Consider the following 19,896-nt stretch of genomic DNA (forward strand, 5'->3'; position numbering starts at 1 on the left):
ACCAAAATGCATAATTGAATCCCACGTCTTAACAAATTGACTAAATTCCCCGTTCAATCTTATTTCTCAATTTTGTTAAATTGTATGGCTCAAACTATGTGCTGATAATTTTTACCTCGAGTGTCTCCTTAAAAACTACTTTCCCTAAGAGGACAGCCTCAACTGGCAAGCGACAAAGTCCACAATTTCATCTGCTAATAATTTTTACCTCAAATGTCTCCTCAACTATCGGGTTATATGCCCATCTAGAACTTATTTATTCGACCCATTAAAACATATTTCAGCATTTTCATAGTTTGTCCATATTTACTCATCTTGGTGCCAATAAATTTACAATTTTGTAACTACCCAGTTTGAGAATGATAAGCATATAGCAGGAAACAATTTCTTTACCAATTATGATAATGAAGACTGGAGGTTAGAAAATTGATGAATACAAGAAACATCCATTTCTATTAGTTTTCCAATACTATTTGGGTGTGGTTATGGGATGGACTTGCTGAGACAAGGGGGAAAAGTGGAAGAAGAGACATATAGCAGAAATGTCATCCATGGCAATACCCTTCCTCTTGCGTTTCCATGCATGTACAGCATGCTCCACCAGACGCTTAGCTGCTTTTGCCCTGTCCGGTGTCGAAGCTACAATCTCCACCGCTTCTTGATTCGAAACTACATCCCATACCTAAAAGCAGAAAACCAGAGGCAAAAATTTAGTGTCAGTACTACTACTTATTCACCTTAGCAAAGTTTATTATTTAAAATTTTTAGGTATGCAGTCATAAAATAAAGTTGGTGCTGGTAGAATTCTTCAATTGAAACCAGTAGATATAGTGCTTTATGACAGGAGGACAAACGTTAAACTTTCTTATTTTAGTCCAAACAGGTATGAATTTTTAAAAGATAGCTCAGACATTAAACACAGGATGTTTGCATCAAATTATAAGTAAAGCTGAAATCTAAAGAAGAGCAATGCATACCCCATCAGTTGCCATAACAACAAATTGATCTCTGCTTGTTATATGTCTCTGTGTTACTTCAGGCACAGAAATAAGTCCGAAATCCTTCACACAATAATCCCCAAAAGCTCTGGACATGGCTAATCCCGGCGACTCCTCATCTGGCAGCCATACTCTATGCACTCCTGGTTCATCGTGTAAACAGAATACCCGCCCTTTGCATTCTGTTATTCTCTCTGCCTCCTCTGCACATAAGAATCATGAAAACATGTTAGAACATAGTGCATAGTGTTTTAATTTTTGTATGTGTAGAGCAAGAGACTAACGAGGTAAATTGGGCTTGAAATCGACAGTAAGCTGAACAGACACCAAGTTTCCATCGTCGGAAGTTGTGGCCAACACAGCACGAGAATCACCAACATTCGCTACCACCATGAGTTCACCCTAGCCAAAAGAAGATTGGGGTACAAATTCATGTCAATACTGATGGAAAAATAGCATAAGTTCATAGTACAAATTTTCTAATCCTAGTATTAGTGTTGACCAAATGAGAATTCTCAACACATCCAGGAGTTCAGCAAGAGTAAAAATCAAAACAACAAACTCAAAAGACTTAAGGCTTATACGCATATTTAGAGCTATTAATATACCTGTCTAACAATAGTCAAAGCAGTTGTTCCACTGTGAAACGAATCGATTTTTCGATGCCGCTCTAGTTCCTGATCTATAGCAGCACAAGTTTTTATATAGGAGTGCTTCCAGATATTAAACCGGTGATGCTTTTTATCAGATTCCAAGTCTAAATCCTGGTCTAGGGAAGTTTGAGCTAGTGTCTCCTGCCAATTGCACAACAAAGATGGTGGCATTGATTCTCTAACAGCTTTCGCAACAAAATGTCCCCAAGCGCCATGTCCATCAAAAATTCCACAAAATATCATGTCCTCTTGGCATCCAAATTCCTATCATTGAACAATAACCAAAAATAAATAAATAAATAAATACAAAAAAAATCGCAAATTGGCATTCATAGAAAGAACAAAGAAAACTCAGTGAAAACAGCCAAAATTCTTTGCATTACCTCCCATACAATGAAGCAATCCTGGTTAATTCCTTTGTTGCCTCTCTTTGAGAAAGTAGAGGTGAAATTGTTTGATCCATCGGCATTTAGAATCCCGGATGTTCGTAGTATCAAGTCATTCTTCTTCGCCTCTTTTGCCATTGTTTCTGCAGCTTCTCTTCCCCCACGATCTTCAGAATTCCTACCTTTCTTGAGTGATAGAGACCGAGCCAGTCCATTGAATATGGATGATAAATGCCCCATAAGTTCTCTGGCTAATCTAATTGCTTACTGAGAATGGTTATTGATCCAAAAATCTGAAAGATTCAGCATTTTATAAACAATTTAGTATAGTTCCTTTATAGATTACTAAAACAAATAAATAAAGAACAAATGGGAAGAAATTAAAAATGCTTGAAAAATTGTACGGAAGGAACCGTTTCACTATTTAATCCTTTTCCCATTCTTATAACATTCTTTACCAAGAGCCAGAACCAGAAGGTTCAAGGCATCTTCAATCAAGTGACTCAGTGGCCGAGTAAAAGACACGATCTGACTCAGAAAGCTAAGAATATCAGAATTAACTAACACAAACAAACAAAAAACAATGAATCTGAAATATTTTGCAGAGAATATTCATGCCTGCATTCCAGCACTACCTCTAGATTTTTCTACCTACTATGAGGAAAAAGGCAAAAGAAAAAAAATAAATAAAAATATTACTATATCTATTACAGCTTGCAAGCAATTTAATCCTGACATTGTTAGGCTGCTATGTCACAGTACAGAAAAGGGGAACAAGCTGTATTATTTAAATCTGAAATTTCCCATAATTTGCCTTCTGAAAAGAAAACCTCCATATACACCTAGTATACCTATGATATGAATATATATACTCTTAAAACCTCAAGAAGGGATACCCATTTGTTTGGAGGTCGAGAAAATGAAAGAAAACAAAAGAAAATCAGATTTGACATGCAAATTTTTCTGTAAATTTTGTTTCTTAAATTACAAATAATTGAATTTTGGTAGCCTTTTTATTTCTAAAATGAAGACTAATTTCAACTACAAAAAAAGTTCAGACTTCTTCATTTTCTCAATTTTGTTTCCCAAACAGATTTCTAAGCGAAAAAAAGATAAACAAACCCAGATAAAATTCTGATAAAAAAAAAGAACCAAAACAAGGCAAAGTTGGCCTTATTTCATCTTTCGCAGGTGGAAATTTCATAAATCAATGCAAAGCTAGCTTAAGCATTTTCCATCTCAAACTCAAAACAAACCGACCGAGAACCACTAAGAACATAAAAAAAGAGGAAACAAAACCAGTTTAATTTCGGCTTCTCATCTAGCCAAAAAAATGAAAAACAGAAACAGGAAAACAAAAACAAAAACGTGTTGTTCTTTTTTCGCAAAGCTCTGAAAAGAACCAGAGCATTAAACCAAGAACAAAACCAAAAAGGCCATCAGAGTTGATATAAACCTTAATTGCCCAGCAAATTTCAGTCTGAAAGTCAGAAACTAGATAACCGAAACCACAAAGAGTTGCTGGAAAATGGGTTTGAACTGCCGGAGCTGAGAGCAATTCTTACAGAGCCCCCGAAGACCTTGAGGCAGAGAAGGTGTGGATGGTTCCCGATCCATAAGTGGCTGTGTATGAAGGTGTTTTTTTGTTGGGTTGTGATTTTTATGTAAGAAAAAGGAGAAGAAAACTAGGACTAGAGCCTCTTCTGCATACAAACAAATACAATAGAACGTAATCTAACCGTGGCTTTCTTTCTTTGGCTCTGTAACTAAAATGTCTCTGCTTTTTGGCTCAAAAGCTCCAACTTTCTAGTTTTTACTACATATAATTATATAATAATACATTACCTATATATAATACCATATATATATATATATATATATATATATATATTCTGACAAATACTATTATTTATGTTTTTTTTTTTTTTGGCTGAAATACTATATTTATGTTTTGTAATATATTTTTCATAGTTTCCAACTTTCCATATTTACATCAGATGTAAAAATTAACTACTTTTTATAAAGACACTCCTACTAAACAGAGTACGAATTTTACATACATATATTAATTTTAAATACATCATATATATATATATATACATGTAAATGTATGTGTATTATGATTGGTTTCAAGTTGAAGAAATACAAGGTCAAAATGTGTCAGCCAACTAGAGAGAAAAATTTTTAAGTTATTTGTCAGAGGTTAGAATCTGAAATTATATGGGTTTTTGTGCATCATTTTAATTTCTGTCTGGATATTTCTACATCTGCTGCATGAAAATCATGTCCGATTTCCTGAATTTTGATTCAACTTTGGTTTGCCATGTTGTTCGAAGTTATTTAATTTGATCCGAATTGATTTTATCTTATTATTATATCATGTATTTCACATTCAATTTTTAGTTAAACACTAAACTCTATTTTCCAAATTTCTTCACATATCTATATTGATCTTATGAGATTTGTCGCTCCATTTAATTTAGATACCTTCTGTCTTCTTCTTTTTTTTTTTTTCCTTTTTTTTTTGGGTATTATTTTTTGACACTTATTTATTTAAATTATCAAAAGGTGTTTAAAAAATTAATCTCCTAATAATAGTTCAGTTTCCCCCTTCCTCTCAGTCTCTTTATAAGCATGTTAAATAGTTAATCAATTTCATATTTACAAATAAAAACTCGTTTTTATGATGTTCTCAAAGTTCTTATCGAAAATTATTTTTATACAAAATTCAGCACAATTTTTAAAACCCTTGAAATTTGAAAATCGCATTGGACCCTTCAAACTAATGAAGTTCCATATGGAACTTGGCATCCTTAAACTCTCATTGCATCCACATGACTTGTTCAATATAATGAATATGGAAAATAAATGGCATCCAATTTATTTGGAGTTTGACTTTAGTCGTACTATTTAATAAAAGGAATAATCAAGCTGTATAATTTAAATTATTATAATCGTTTATGTAGACGAAATTGTTAAATTATAATGAAAAAAAAAATGCAAAGACTTTTTAAAGAGGCTGAACAAAATTGAATTGGTAACTATATAAAATTTGGAATGTCTACAACTTAAAGATTATTTAATGAAAACCAAAAAATAAAAAAATAAAAAATTGATGAGTAGTTTGGGATGCTATACATTTATATATATTATCAATGAATAAGTATCCGATAACATAATGTTTATATGCACCGGTCAAGCTGCTCCGTTCAGTCTTTCGAAGGACCAACACCGCCCAAATTTAACTTAATTAAACAATGATTATCATTTGCTTAAATTATTTTGGACCTACCTACATGAACATATTTTATAATGTATACATAATATATTTTAATAAGTCGGTATTAACGAAACGTAATTAATTTATTGAATATTAAAGGTGACGATTCAGGAAGAAGATTATAAAATATACTAAACTAAACAAAAAGATGAAATATTTAATTTCAAAACATATATCTATATATATATATATATAAATATGTGGCATGTTTAGTTTATGGTTATTGTGAAACATAAAGTATTTTTTTTGTAATAAATGTTGGAACTGGGTGTTATCTAAAATTTTAAATTTTGTTAATTCATTGACAATAAGTATACAATTATAATTTATGCAAAATATTGCTAAGTTATCTAATATTGATAAATATTTTAAACTTATTTAAAATGCTATTCTAATTTTATATATACTAAAAAAAACTCCATTCTAATTACTTTAATTAATTGGTTGGATTTAATATTATGTAAAAAGGTGACGTAGAAAATCTTGAAAAGATTGAAAGGCTAAAGTCTTAACCACGTGTTAAATTGAAACTTACTAGTTTCTAACAAAAGAAAGAAAATCTTGGAAAGATTGAAAGGCTAAAGCCTTAACCACGTGTTAAATTGAAACTTACTAGTTTCTAACAAAATAAAGAATGCCACAAGTCTTTTTTTCCTTTTTTGACGAGAGAATGTGACAAGGGTCTCATTCTCAAAGAAACCCACTACGTGTAGACCATTGGCAAGTCTAGTAAGAAAATGTGTTCGTGGTAAAGAATCAATTGAACTTCTATACCCTATAAAGATGAAAGCCAAGTCAAGCAAATAGAAAATTAGGTAACCTTTCCCATCTGTACAATCCCAAGAACCAAACATTTCATGATCCGAACATTGCCCTAATTTAGTAATCCAAAGGTACTTTGTCTACTGAGTTCCAAAAACCTTTTTATTTTTTATTTTTATATTTTTACTTTTTTTGTCCTTGGAATCTTTCTCTTTACCCTTCATGCAATTCCACCTCATAAAAATGATTCTTTCTATCCACTTTTTCGAATACCAATTTGGGTATTAGTAACAAAAAACAAGCAGTAATATCCCAAAAGAAGCTTATTAAAAACATATAAATATATAATGATATGTATATGAATAGGTCTATAAGCCTAAGTGCTTGCTAATGGATAGGAATAGCACTAAGGAAAAAGTTAGAAAAGCTTATCGCATATTGGATCTTACCTAAACCCACAATATGATATATAAGTTAAGGAAAAAAATCCAAGGTCCTTATTATGTCCCAAAAGTGAATGACCCGTTGCCTCCATTGAAGTATTGGAGCTTAGAGAACGGTCATGAGCCATGACTAGAGGGACCCACTTTCACCTGCATTATGTAACCCTTGACCTTGGTTACATAACACTTTTACTGTTTGTTCTTTTTGTTTTTTGCAGATGAACATCTTCCAAGGGACTCCATGCCTATATTTTGTGGGCCCTAGTCAAGAGTGTGATCATAGATCTTGCAGTCGGCCAAGACTTATCTCTAGCATGTGAAAGTTGTTGAATACTGTACAGTTAACATATTTGCATTTTACACTCACTGATATGTGGCCCACATGTGAATGATAGACGGTCGAGATCTAGCATCAAAGAGTGGCAATTTAGGTGGACCTTACAAAATGATTATTTCTTAGAATTTTTGTTATGTTCTTTATATTCGAGGATCACTTCAACTTTGTAAATTTTTCAAATTTAATTATTTTGTATCAAAATTTGATCTATTTTAACTGGAAGAAAACATAGATATATGAAAATATAAAATTTCAATAATGGGCTTGACCTCACATTATGATGGCTGTGGAATTTGGTTGTCTACAAGCATATATATATTGTAGGTCCTGTCATAATATAGACATTGATGTTTATTATAGTGGAATGGTATGAAATTATTGTTTGTCAATTACAACGATTTATAGTAATGGATCTGACTGTTTGTGCTATGCTATGAATACCGATAAGAAATTACCATGTGATTTATAAAAAGTGATTATGAATAACAATATTCTAAACAACAGTACAGACACTAAAGAAAACCAAAACCAAAGTAAAGGTTAGGAGTGTTTGTCAAGGTGAAGCAAGGTTTGGAAGAGCTAGGGAATTTTTGGGTATGAGTAGGCACACAGGAGTAATTTCACTCTTATGCAACGGTACACATATGAAACACGCACCTAGGACAACGCACCGTAAAATTAAGAACCACATGATGACAGTCGGTGGTGGCCAAGGATGATTCATTAGAGTGCGACCCATGAACCACGTGGGGTCCATCACCCACTTGCCTAAATTTGAGCTAATCAAAACCTGCCACGTAATGAAAAAGTCACAGGCGGAAAAATCAGATGGCTCCATAAATTATTGAAAAAAATAATTGTTATAATTTTAAAATGATTGATATAATTTAAAATTTTTATTTTTTTTATTATATTTTTATCACTTGTATAAAATCATACCAAAAAAAAAAATTTAGAAATCCCATGATTTTATCTCCGCACGGTGACGGATAGCGACTTCCAATCCTTTCCAGAGAAAACGTTGGTGTTTGACTGTCGATCATTTCCATTTTCCTAATTGGTAGGTGTGGACGGCATGAGTTGGGCCACGAAAATTCGTTGGTAAATTTGTTTAGGGCTTTTTATTGGTTGGATTGGAGAAAAAATAAACTAAACGGGGCCCAATTCATAATTGTTTGGTTGTTAATTAATTATACGTACGTAACACGATGACATTTGCACGTGCTTTTTGTTAGGACGCGTATGTGGAGTGTCAAATGGGACTTTAAACAGTTTTTTTTTTTAATTAATTAATTAGTTAATTTATTTATATCAATTTTCTTTCCACTGTAATGTCCTAATTATACATAGGAATGTCATACTAACTAAATTAATTTTATTTGACGAGAGTTGAACAGTTTGCTTTGTTGGATGGTTGCCCGGTCGACATTGGTTGGGTCTCTAGGAAACTTTTTGACTAATTAATGGGCATCCTATGTCATTATGAAGACAAAGATTAGGGAATTTGATGTTTTGGCATTGGAGTGAAAAAAAAAAAAAAAAAGTAGGTAGATATGTTTTTCTAAAATTTAGTTTACAACCACCAATATTATATTGTATCACTAGTTTTATTTTTATTTTTTACTAATATATATTTTTTTATTATCTATTTTTCAAAATAAAATATTTAAACATTAGTTGTTCTATTGAATGTAGAGTTTTTACAAATAAATAAACGATAAATTAAAAAATAAAAGATAAATGGAAATTAACTCTCACTTAATCTAATGTAACATGAGAGAGAGAGAGAGAGAGAGAGAGAGAGAGAGAGAGAGAGAGAGAGAGAGAGAGAGAGAGAGAGAGAGAGAGAGAGAGAGAGAGAGAGTCTCTCTCGTATTATTGTAAATTTTTATTGTTATTCTTTTTAAAAAAAATTTCTAATAATTGAAGGTGTGAGTTTTGAATTTGGAATCATTATTAGTGGGCTATGTTCATTATTAGTGGGTTATGATCAGGTTGAGATATAATATTGTAAGCTTAATAAATAAATTTTAGATTTTTGTGGTGGACTTTAGGTTTTTCGATTATATTTTGCTTCTTTGTTTACGTAGCCAGAGAATATGTTACTTTTATCAATTGGTCAATCTTGCCATTGGTATACAACAAGAGTGAGCTAGCCCTTGAAGTAAAATTTCATTTGCTGCTGGGCAGACCCGTGAAGCAATGTAAGTCTTTAGAGTGAAGGGTTTTTTTGAAAAATAACCACCCCACTAATCCATTTTTGAAAAATGGCAAAATTTTTTTTTTTTTAAAAGTAGCCTATTTTTTACTGGTCTGGACGAAAATACTCTTTCATAATGGTTTTTGTTCTTATTTTATTTTTTCTCTCTCTATCAAAACACTTCTTTTTTTTTTTTTTTTTTACTCTACCTTTGAATCCATCGACTCATCTAGGGTTTCTTTCTACTTTCCTTTCTTTCCCTTTCGGAAACTCAATCATTGTTGCCACCTAGAGATAGAGGAGAAACACACCATTGTCGGCTCTACTCCGATCTGTCATTTGTTGCTGCCACCATCGTCGCACCACCGTTGTCACCACAGTTGATGAGAATTCCAGTTCGAGCGGTTTCTCTTGATGTGTCTCTACTTTCCTAAATGTTGTCGTTCTCGACAATGTTGTGAGTGAACTTCGTCCTTTTCTACGTTATCACCGCTTTTCTGGTTTCTATACCATAAATTATCAATGCTATTTTTTATTTTTATTTTTCTCTCTTAGCTTTGATTCATTTTCGTGTTACTATAGTAGTTTGGGTGGTTGGGTCTTTATACTTTCAAAGAGCATAGATTGATTCATTAGAATTTGGTTGGATTTGCTTTTCTCTTTTTAATGTATAGATCTTTAAATCTGGTTTGTGTTTGGATCTTTGGCAATGTTGGTTCATGTGGTTAGGATTGATAACTGCTTCGATTTTGAGGTCAGTTCCTCATACGAAATTTATCTTGTTGGCAAGGAACTGAGGACTTGAGAAAGGAAATGGGTCATTGCAGCGGAAGATAGCTTCAAACTTGAGGACATCTTATATTTTCTCTTACTCATTTGATCTCAGAGTTCTTTTTTAGTATTGTTTTGTTTTGTTTTTTCTTTTTAATTTTCAATTTTTCAGGAATTAAATGTTGTTGCCTTCCGAGATAGTCGGATAGTGCAACTTGTTTTGTCTATTGAATTGTAGACTTGGTCTTTGCAGGAAAATGATATCAAATAGGTCCAACCATTATATCGTGATCTTTTCCCTCTTTTTATAAGTACCAATGCTCGCATTGGTGGTTCTCTGAAACATTGAAGTTTTTTTTATATATTTTTCCTTATGAACTGTGAGGAGCTATTTGATGATTAGTTTATATTGCAAAGTGTTAAATCTTGACAATTTTATTACACTTTTTGTTCTCTTAACTGTTTGGAGATCCTTGTGTATCTTCTTTGAACATTTTTTGGTGCTCATAATGTTCAGGGTGCCGGTAAATCAGCAGTTTTGAACAGTCTAATTGGACATCTTGTTTTGGTACATTGAATTTGTATTTTAAGAGTGGGATCCTTTTTGATTATTTTTTCTATCTGATAGGACTGCGTAGAAGTTTCTTCTTTATTCTGAAGTTTTATTTCTCATTTACTTTCAGCCAACTAGTGAAAATGGTGGAACTCGGGCTCCCATAAGCATTGATTTACAGAGGGATTGTTCTTTGAGCAGCAAATTATACAAGGAGTGGATTTTGGTTGGTGCATTGACTGCATCAGGACAAGGAAGTTACTTCTAAGATCCCAAATGATGAAAACAAGCATCATTTCTTTTATGAGGTGGTTTTGGCTGTAGAGTCTAGATGGGATTTCAATACAAGATGGATGATTTACATAAATACTTAAATTATTGAGTATTGATATAAGCTTAGATTATTGGCTTGACTTCATTGCAATTTATTTTTTTTAATTTTTATGTAAGCAACTAGGTGCTATATTGCAAGAAGTGAACTTTTTTTTTTTTTCTAGATTTATATAAATCTTTTGATTTATATTTTTCATAAACAATATTAAAGCTCATTTACCAACTGAATCAGATTGAATTGCTTCTTTTTTTCCCCCAGCCTTGGTTTCAAAAAGAGTTGTAAGATAGAAAGTCCAGCATTAGTTCTCAAAAGAATCAGATAAATGTCAAATTATATTTATTGCTTTTATTTCTGCTTCTTCTTCTCCCTCTCTAACCACGTTTATAATATGGTAATTCAAAAACTTAATTTGAAAATGATATTTGCTTAAACACAATTCTAACATGTACGATATTTTGTGACTTATCATGATGATTGCTTATTTGTGATCCATAGTTTGGAGGTTGGGATGGTTTTATATTTCTATTATTTATGTATTTATGTTTATTGCAAAGAAAATGAAATCCATTGATGCGTTTAGTGGCACATATTTCTGCATTTAGGCTAATGTTATTTGTTAGTCGTCTTATGCATATTCTAGTATCTTATATTTGTTATGATCCTTTTTCAAACAATTTTATGCCCAGTTGGCTTTGCAAACCAATCTCAACAAAGTTAGCATGCAAATTATTGTTAGAGTTTAAGATTAGAGATAAATAAATACTTCCCCTTTAATGAATCATGTGATCCTCTATTAATGATAATCCTATGCTGGACCTACTATGGCTTGGGCTCGCAAATTTTTTTTTTTTATATCAAAACTGAAAGAGGAATTATTGATAAGTTAGATATATTGAGAGAATAGGCGAGTTACATTATAAGACTTACCCATTATACAAGAATAAAATTAACTCATTTTAGTTTAATTAAGAAATATATAAATATTTAAGTTTTTTACTAATATTGATTTTTTATTTTTTTAGCACTAAAGGAGCTAGTGATGGACCAAGCAGAAAATTGAAGCACAATATTTTAGATCGTATAGTTGCAAATGACTGCTAAGAAAATTGAAAAAATAAGGATTTGAAGCTCTCACAAACACACACACACACACACACACACACATACATACTCACAAAGATAAAGAAAGAGAGAGAGGGAGAGACAAAGAGATAAAGAAGCATTGGTGGTGGTTTGTTTTCAATTAATGTAAGTTGCTATTTTGAACAAAATAGAAAATGTTATGCATGTTGATGCTACATTAATGCATTAATATTGAATATGGTACGATTTGAAGGTACAGAGTCACTCCCAGAATGAAGCCATTATGGGAATAAGTGATCTACAATGCAAGTGATCTAAGCATTCGAAATCAAATGACCGACATTAAAAAATGGAGTTTTTAAAAAATTTGCACTGTAAAGCATAATGTAATCCTTAATATATTTCTGTATGAGTTGTTTTGTTGCAGTGGTGACTGTGGCATTTTTACGCTCAAGTCCATGGAGTTTTTATATGCTAGATTACTATTGACTTTCACATAAGATGACATAGAGTTCTTCAGGAGGAAGTATGCTCATGAGACTTACAATAAAGAACTAAGCATATGAGCTGGGTGGTGATGCATTTTTCTTTCATTTTGTCATGTTTATAGATGCATATTCTTTATTATATTAGATTTTTAATTGTAAAAATAATGGTGGCTTATAATGTTCATTTAACAAAGATAACGATGTGGTATTAATGTAAGGATAAGTAATTAACCTTATAGGAAATGTGCCATGTTTATTTATTAGAATTCCGTTATGCACAAACGTCTTACGAGCTTAATTGCAAATTTTAAAATATTTTCCACTTGTCGGAAAATATTTCCTCTAGGCGGAAAAATTTTCCTCCTGGAGAAAAAATTTTCCTCCAGTCGGAAATTCCATATGGAGATCAATTGAAGCCTCTGGATAAATTTCCGCCAGGTGGAAAATTTTTCCTCCAAGCAGAAATAGTTTTCTTCCTGTTGGAAAAAATTTCCTTCAAGCGAAGATAGTTGAATAATTTTTACTCCTATCAGAAACTAATTTCTTCCACTTGGAAAATCAATTTCTAATAGATTATTTAAGTTAATAGTGCGGTAAAAAAATTGAGAGTGGAGACAAATATTATATAAGATGAAGATGGAATTAACAAAAAATGTATTGACATTTAAAATCAATAACCATTTTAAATAAAAGAAAAAATGATATATGTTTGTTTTTCTTTTCAAAATCATTTGGACATTTCATAAAATGATATGTAAACTAAAGATTTAAAATCAACTCCAAAAAGCCTCTTTTCATTTGGGATTAAATTAAAAAAAAAAAGATTGCTAATAAATCTTCCACCGTGGAGTAGAAAATATTATATCCAATATATGAAATAATTATCAAAACATATTAAACCATAACATTAAATTAAAACTTTCTAATTCGAAGCATAAGACAATGGATTCGTACATATCTGCCTATAATGTCCAACACCACCGCATCGGCTACATCTACGTCCAATAACATCTTCATCTTCGGATGGTATGCGTTGCATCCTTGGTCTACCGGCTTGCCTACGTGTCCATCTTGGTGGAAGAACAATATGACTTGCCACGTCATCCGGGGCATGCCACTGTTTTTCATCTAATAAAGGATAAATGGACTCGGCATAAGCTGCACGATATGCATCCGCGGTGTAGTAACGAGAACACATGCCATAAGGAGCAATTTTGAGCATGAGCATGTTTTTGATTGGAGATTAACTGTACCCCTCAAACTCCCACCTTCCACAAGAAATTCATGCATATTAATGGCTTTCACACGTAGTCCAATGGACTCCAAATTTCGTAGTTTGAGTTGCTCTTCCATATGGTTAGTCACAGGCTTCGTCAATTTTGCACCTGCAGTACGTCGCTCATAAACCCACCTTTGTAGTAAATCCTGTATGTGCTTTATTAATGCTACTATTGGCATCTCTCTAGCATCTAGCAAAATGCCATTCAAGCTTTCTGCAATATTGGTGGTCATGATAGTGTACCTTCTACATGAATAAAGAGAACGTGCCCACCTTGTAGGGTCACATGATCCAATGTACTGGGCAGTCCTACTGTTTTTTGCCTCAATTTGCCCCATATAAAACTCAAAATCTTCAACCAAATATGCATTAGCTGCAAGCATGAAACATTATATTATTGATTCATCTTTCGCATGTCCATTTGCTTTAATATTTCTGCTTGTATGGTACGTGCACAACGCATGGTATGCATTGGGAAAAACTTTGCGTAATGCCCTTTCAATAGCGGGGTGTCTATCACTCACAAACACCAAATCCGGGAAATCTCCGATGGCATCCTTGAGGTTTTGGAAAAACCATGTATATGCTTGCTTGTTCTCTCCATCTCCAATGCCGAAAGCCAAAGGATATATTTGCTTATTGCCATCCATGCCTGATGCAATATACATGTACCCTTTGTATTTCCCTTTCAATGTAGTTGCATCAACTGCCAACACGGGTCTTATGTGGGATTTAAATCCCCTAATGCTTGCTCCAATCGCCACAAAAAAATATACAAAATTGTTATTGTCGTCTGTTTTGATACGTGTAATAGTCCCAGGGTTTTTCGACACTAACTCATAACAGTAGGCAGGTAACTTAGCAAAATTCTCCTCTGGAGATCCCCTAACACTGTTAAGTGCATACTCTTCACCTCTCCATGCTTTGTTGTAGCTTATATTCACCCCATATTTCTGCAAAAAATCATGTTGAATTTTTTTGGGTTTGTAAACATGTGCAATACCTTCATATTTAGATTTGATACATTGCCCGATAACCCGGCTACTGGCCTGCTTATGTTCTCGATGCATGATATCTAATGAGCAACTGTGTAGATTATCAAAAATTCTCACAACAAATATTTCTCCATTTTTAAATGTGGTTGCATGTAGTCACCATTTACAAGTATTTTCCAAGCATACAACCTCATACCGTTGTGTAGTTGACCGTGTCACCTTTAACTCCTTATTTTCTGGCATGCAATAGATACTCAGTTTATTCTGTAAGTCACATTTGTTGCGAAACAATTGTCCAACTACTATGCTCTCACAGCCAGTGAACTTTGACGAAAAATATGGCCATAGAACCACTTCTGTTGCTCGATGATATGTGGTCACTTGTAGCACGATGAACCCTAATATCATCAACTCTTTCATTGTTCATTTCAGGATGCATATTATTATCATTGTCCGGAAACTCATGATCCAAATCTACATCATTATGATCAACATCATCCCTTGTTGCATTGTAATTCTCATCATGATCAATATTATGCAACTGCTCATACTCTTCATCTTTAGGAAACCATTCAGCATAGTCACCTCCAACATCAACTCCTTCGTGGATGTTAAATGATGTCCAGGCCCCACGAACATCAACTTGATCTCTAAACTGAGTTTCTTGAACCATAATTTCCTGAGATGTAGCCTGAATAGGTTCAGTACCGGAAACTTGTAGTAGACGAACGCCAATTGGAGGACAAGAAAAAGAATGAAGATTATTCCCACTATCCGAAGCAAATGCTGTTTGATGAACATTTCTACATACATGTTCAACTTTTGAAATCACCTCAACATACAATGGAGGCCGCATCATTGTCATCCCTCCATTCCTCACTTCTTGAAGAAAGCATTTCACATCCGCATCACATCGTATTTTTGTAGGATCCAACTTTTCTGCACATCGTCCATATATCCATTTTATCTTTAGCAAATATTCATTTTGATCTATCTCAATAGAATTGAAAATCTCATCCTCTAACTCTGATTTTGTGCATCTCTTGCCAATGGAAACCATTATATTTTTACCATTTCGATATTCCCAATTACCACCATCATTTTGTGCCAATGTTCCATTGTATAAAACCGTAATTACAATATCATCATCTTCCATTTTACTACAAAATTAAATGAATAACGTTAAACTAAATCAATAAATATATAAAATTTTGAATAATACTAAATAAACATATTAACTATATTAAAAAAGTTGATTTTGTTTTTTTTTTTTGGGCCAAATATAGCTTTTTCCTACTGGCGGAAAACTAGCGAAAAATTGGCGGAAACTTAGTGGAAAATTGGAGAAAAATTAGCGGAAAACTTGCGAAAACTGACAAACTGGAGGAAAATGGCGGAAGTTCATCTTATTCACCAAATTTTCTCTGTTTTTACTATTTTTCGCAATTTTTTAGTTTTACACAAAATTTTCCCCATTTTCAAACCATATGCCACCTAAGTATCTTTAAAATCACATATAACAGCTCATAAATTAATTTCTTGCATACCCCTATTAAATAAAAAGCTTAAAAATTCCAAAACTAACAAAAAATACAAGAAAAAAGAGAAAGAGAAAAAAGAAAAAAAATACATATTTCCTTACTTTCATCTAATAAGAAAAAAAATAAAATTTTTACCTGAGTTTAGTTTCAGATATGAGAAAATACAAAAAAATGAGAGTGAGAGGAGATGAGATGCAAAGAGTGGCCTGTTAGAGAAACCCTTACATGAACGGCTATGTAGAGGAAGAAGGAAAGGGTAAAAAAAGCCTTTTGCGTAATTTTCAATTTTATCAAGAGTATTTTTGTCCCAAGATGGCTATTTTAAAATTTTTTTTTTTTTTCTATTCTTCAACAATCATGTTACGGGGTGGTTATTTTTCGAAATAACCCTTAGAGTGAATGAGTTGGAGCCAATCAGGAAGCTGAGACCCGGCCCAAAGGTGGTGGATGTAAATCGTTAATTAGGTCGACTTCAATCCACAGAATATTCTTCTTGTAGGCTGGTCCGGGAGGGAATTGATGGTGATGATCTCCTAATACAAATTTAATAAAAACAATGAATTTCAAATCTAATAAATATTTAAAGTTTTGTAATTGAGTAAAATTTCAGGAGAGATGTGTTGGTGCCAACTCTTGACCATGTGACAAGCTCCTTCCGTTTTAGGTTGCTTGTCTTTTTGGTTTATAAATCTCGCTTTTTTAAGGAAAAAAAAAAAAAAAAGGTTTTGTGATTAAGTAGAGGCCCAAAGAAAGCATATATATATTTATAACGTGCTGGCCAAATAAATCATATACGAAATAATTACTAATTAGTTTGTAGAATTGGATCTCTCTAGTTCAAATAATTACATAGTAAGAGTTGCACAGCTTGACCAATTTAGGAGCAATATTACTCCATCGTCTAGGATATAAATTCAAGTATACATTTATTATAGCACAATTCTATGGCGGTCAATTTGCAGTACTACAATGAATCTTTATCTTGCTTAATTTTATACCTTAAATTTGAAAAAAATGCATGCATAGTACTCCTAATGTGTGTCTATATATATATATTATTGCATTAATTAATAGAAGCCAACTGCTAAGAGATGTTACCATCATCCATATGAGCATAAAGGGGGGTCACTGCATATATATATATATATATATATTTAATAGCAACCATATATAATATATGCGTTGACATATTATAAAATTTAAAATTTATATATATATATATATATATAATGTTCTCTATAATTGAATATTCCAATACATACATATATATATATATATATATATATATATATATCAATTAAAAGATAGATGATTATAGTTATTGATCAACGTTATCAATGGAAATGGAATGAATTCGTGTATGGCAGTAAAGAGTAAACTAATATTAGAAGATGAAGAACAAGAACAAGAGCCAGTAGGGTCAACAGGGTCATCATCATCACGGGAAATTGTATATTTGGATACCATTGTTATATTCGACGTGAGCAATGAGATTGTTATAACAACACGTTTGCCTGATGAGATTAGTTATTCTCATCTTTACTCCAATTATCCTTTGGTTTATAAGGAGGAGTCGTTCGCTATAGCTAGTTGCGTCTATAATGAAGAGTATGAGGTAGTGTTGGAAACCATTAGTTTTGACATATGGGTATTGGTGAATATGATGTTGAGGAATCATGGAATGAGCTATTCACTATTGGATCTCTTCCAGGGAATGTTCAAAGATTGCTTGGATTTTGGAAGGACAATAATAAGATTTTTGTAGTAATCAATGATAAGGATATGATTAGAACTTTGGATGGGATTGGCATATATAATGAGGATGCAGATGCGTTATGCTTGCATGAATCTGTCACTCAAAGAAACGACAAGTCTTCAAATTTCTGGAAATCATATCAAGTTTTTTACCCAAAAAGAGAGTTTATTTTCCATCAAAAACTTAATATAACTACTTTGATTGGTAATATTCATCTTATTATGACTTCTCTCTCTTCTCTTGCATAATCTTACGCGGTGTCACACTTTCTTTCAATGTCCAAGCGTCCCTTTTCAACCTGTAGACATCAACCTCGATATCTCGACCAATATTGTCAAGGTCGTAGATGTGAATGAAGACTATCTTGTAATCATTGTTTTTTTGCATCGAAACCAAATACAGCACCTACAAGACTATCTAGCCTCAAAGGTTACTTGTGGAACAAGCAATATGGGACATGCTTTGTCTCTCCGGTCGCAGGGTTCCATATCCCCCATTCCATATAGAAATGTTAACAAAGTAAAAGCAGGCCGTTGCAAGAACCGATGATGAGAGTGTCATTTGTGAGTTCATTATGAAGTAGAGGGTACCTCGTTGATGGTGCGAACTTGGGCTTCACAGGTTCGAGTGTATCGTAAGAAATTAATTATGTGAGTGAGAGGAGGCTGACCATCTGAAATGCCGTTTCTAATTAGTTTGTGTGCTTTGATAAGGAAATAAACGTTGCAGTTGTTGCTGCTGTTGAAGAGGAGGTGTTTGGTAGTGAAGGAGGGCCGTTTATCAAGGAACACCATTACTTGCATACGCATTTGAATCGGAGAAGAGAATCACTGGTAACCTTAACAGGAATATTTGGATTATCAAGTCCTCCGTCAGATAGTTGTCGACAACCATCATCTCCAACAAAATTAGAATGATTTGGATTAAGAAAATAATGGCAAAAATGTATAATAATTAGTGAGATGCGAAAGACTAACAAGTAAGAAAAAATGCATGCGTATGTACCCGGCTTAGACTTGATTATAAATGTTAGGACTTGATTATTAATGACCTCAAAAAAAGAAAAAAAGAAAAAAAGAAAAATTGATTATTAATGTCAGGACTTGACTTTTGGAACCTCTTTAGGCTTGTCAATATTAATCCTAAGATTGCTCATTGCCATCCTGATTAATTTCTATAAAAAGATCTCGTTTAATGTTTTTCTTATTAATAACTACATTATTAATTTTCTTTCAATTTGGGTTAATTTATTTTGACACTCAGTTTTGCGTACTGGTGTCTTTTTCTCTTTTGAAACAAAAGTACTGCTGTCTATCTAGCTATTTTCTAACTTTTTTTTTCCCCAATTAATTGCGTTAATTTTAGTTTTGGTTTTTAATTTGGATCCCAACTTTCAATTTTTCTCAATTGAAGCCATTAACTTTAATTTTGGTTTCGACGTGGAGGAGTAGATAACGGAAACTTTTATCAAAGTTATTAAATTTTAGACATAAGAGGGGACTGTACCGAAAAATATAATTATCCTAAAAAATTTTAAAAATAAGGTAAAACTACAACACAAGCAAAATCCACATTTGAAAAAAAAAAAAAAAAAAACTTTAATTTTGTTCAAGAATCAAATATAGCACATGAGGTGCTCCCGATATATCACATACATTATATATTGCAATATAGACGGGAATGGTGTCCATGCCCTTTGTCTGTTTTACAGGAGCCGTGTGATATCGAGTATTATCTTCAGCTAAGAGAAACCACATGCATGCATCGGTATTAATTAATTTTTGGGTTAATTACACTTTGCAATTCTGAATTGTGCATTGTTTTTCACTTTGCCTCTTAGCTAAACTTAAGTAACTCTCACATTGCAAGAAACTCTCACATAATCTACTAAAACAGTGAAACCCACATCACCAAATGATCCAATTTTCTTCAATCCTTCGACGAAATGGAGCTTCCATGCATGCATCGGTTTTAATTAGCTTATGGAAAGCCAATTGTACATAGTAGCGTGTGACCAAAAAAAAAAAAAAGAAAAAA

General features: G+C 32.7%; 1 protein-coding gene across 1 annotated transcript; it reads right to left on the reverse strand.

The window, feature by feature from the left end:
• Positions 1 to 371: 371 nt before the first annotated feature.
• LOC107404838 (probable protein phosphatase 2C 34) lies at positions 372 to 3,856 on the reverse strand. The gene is made up of 6 exons (XM_048469098.2): positions 3,494 to 3,856; positions 2,035 to 2,330; positions 1,607 to 1,915; positions 1,283 to 1,400; positions 978 to 1,201; positions 372 to 682 (listed from the first exon to the last, which is right to left on the reverse strand). The coding sequence occupies exons 2-6, from the start codon at positions 2,275 to 2,277 to the stop codon at positions 470 to 472; spliced, it is 1,107 nt and encodes a 368-aa protein (XP_048325055.2). The 5' UTR covers positions 2,278 to 2,330; positions 3,494 to 3,856; the 3' UTR covers positions 372 to 469.
• Positions 3,857 to 19,896: the final 16,040 nt, after the last annotated feature.

This window comes from Ziziphus jujuba, chromosome 10 (assembly GCF_031755915.1).
Source record: "Ziziphus jujuba cultivar Dongzao chromosome 10, ASM3175591v1".
Taxonomy (NCBI): Eukaryota; Viridiplantae; Streptophyta; class Magnoliopsida; order Rosales; family Rhamnaceae; genus Ziziphus; species Ziziphus jujuba.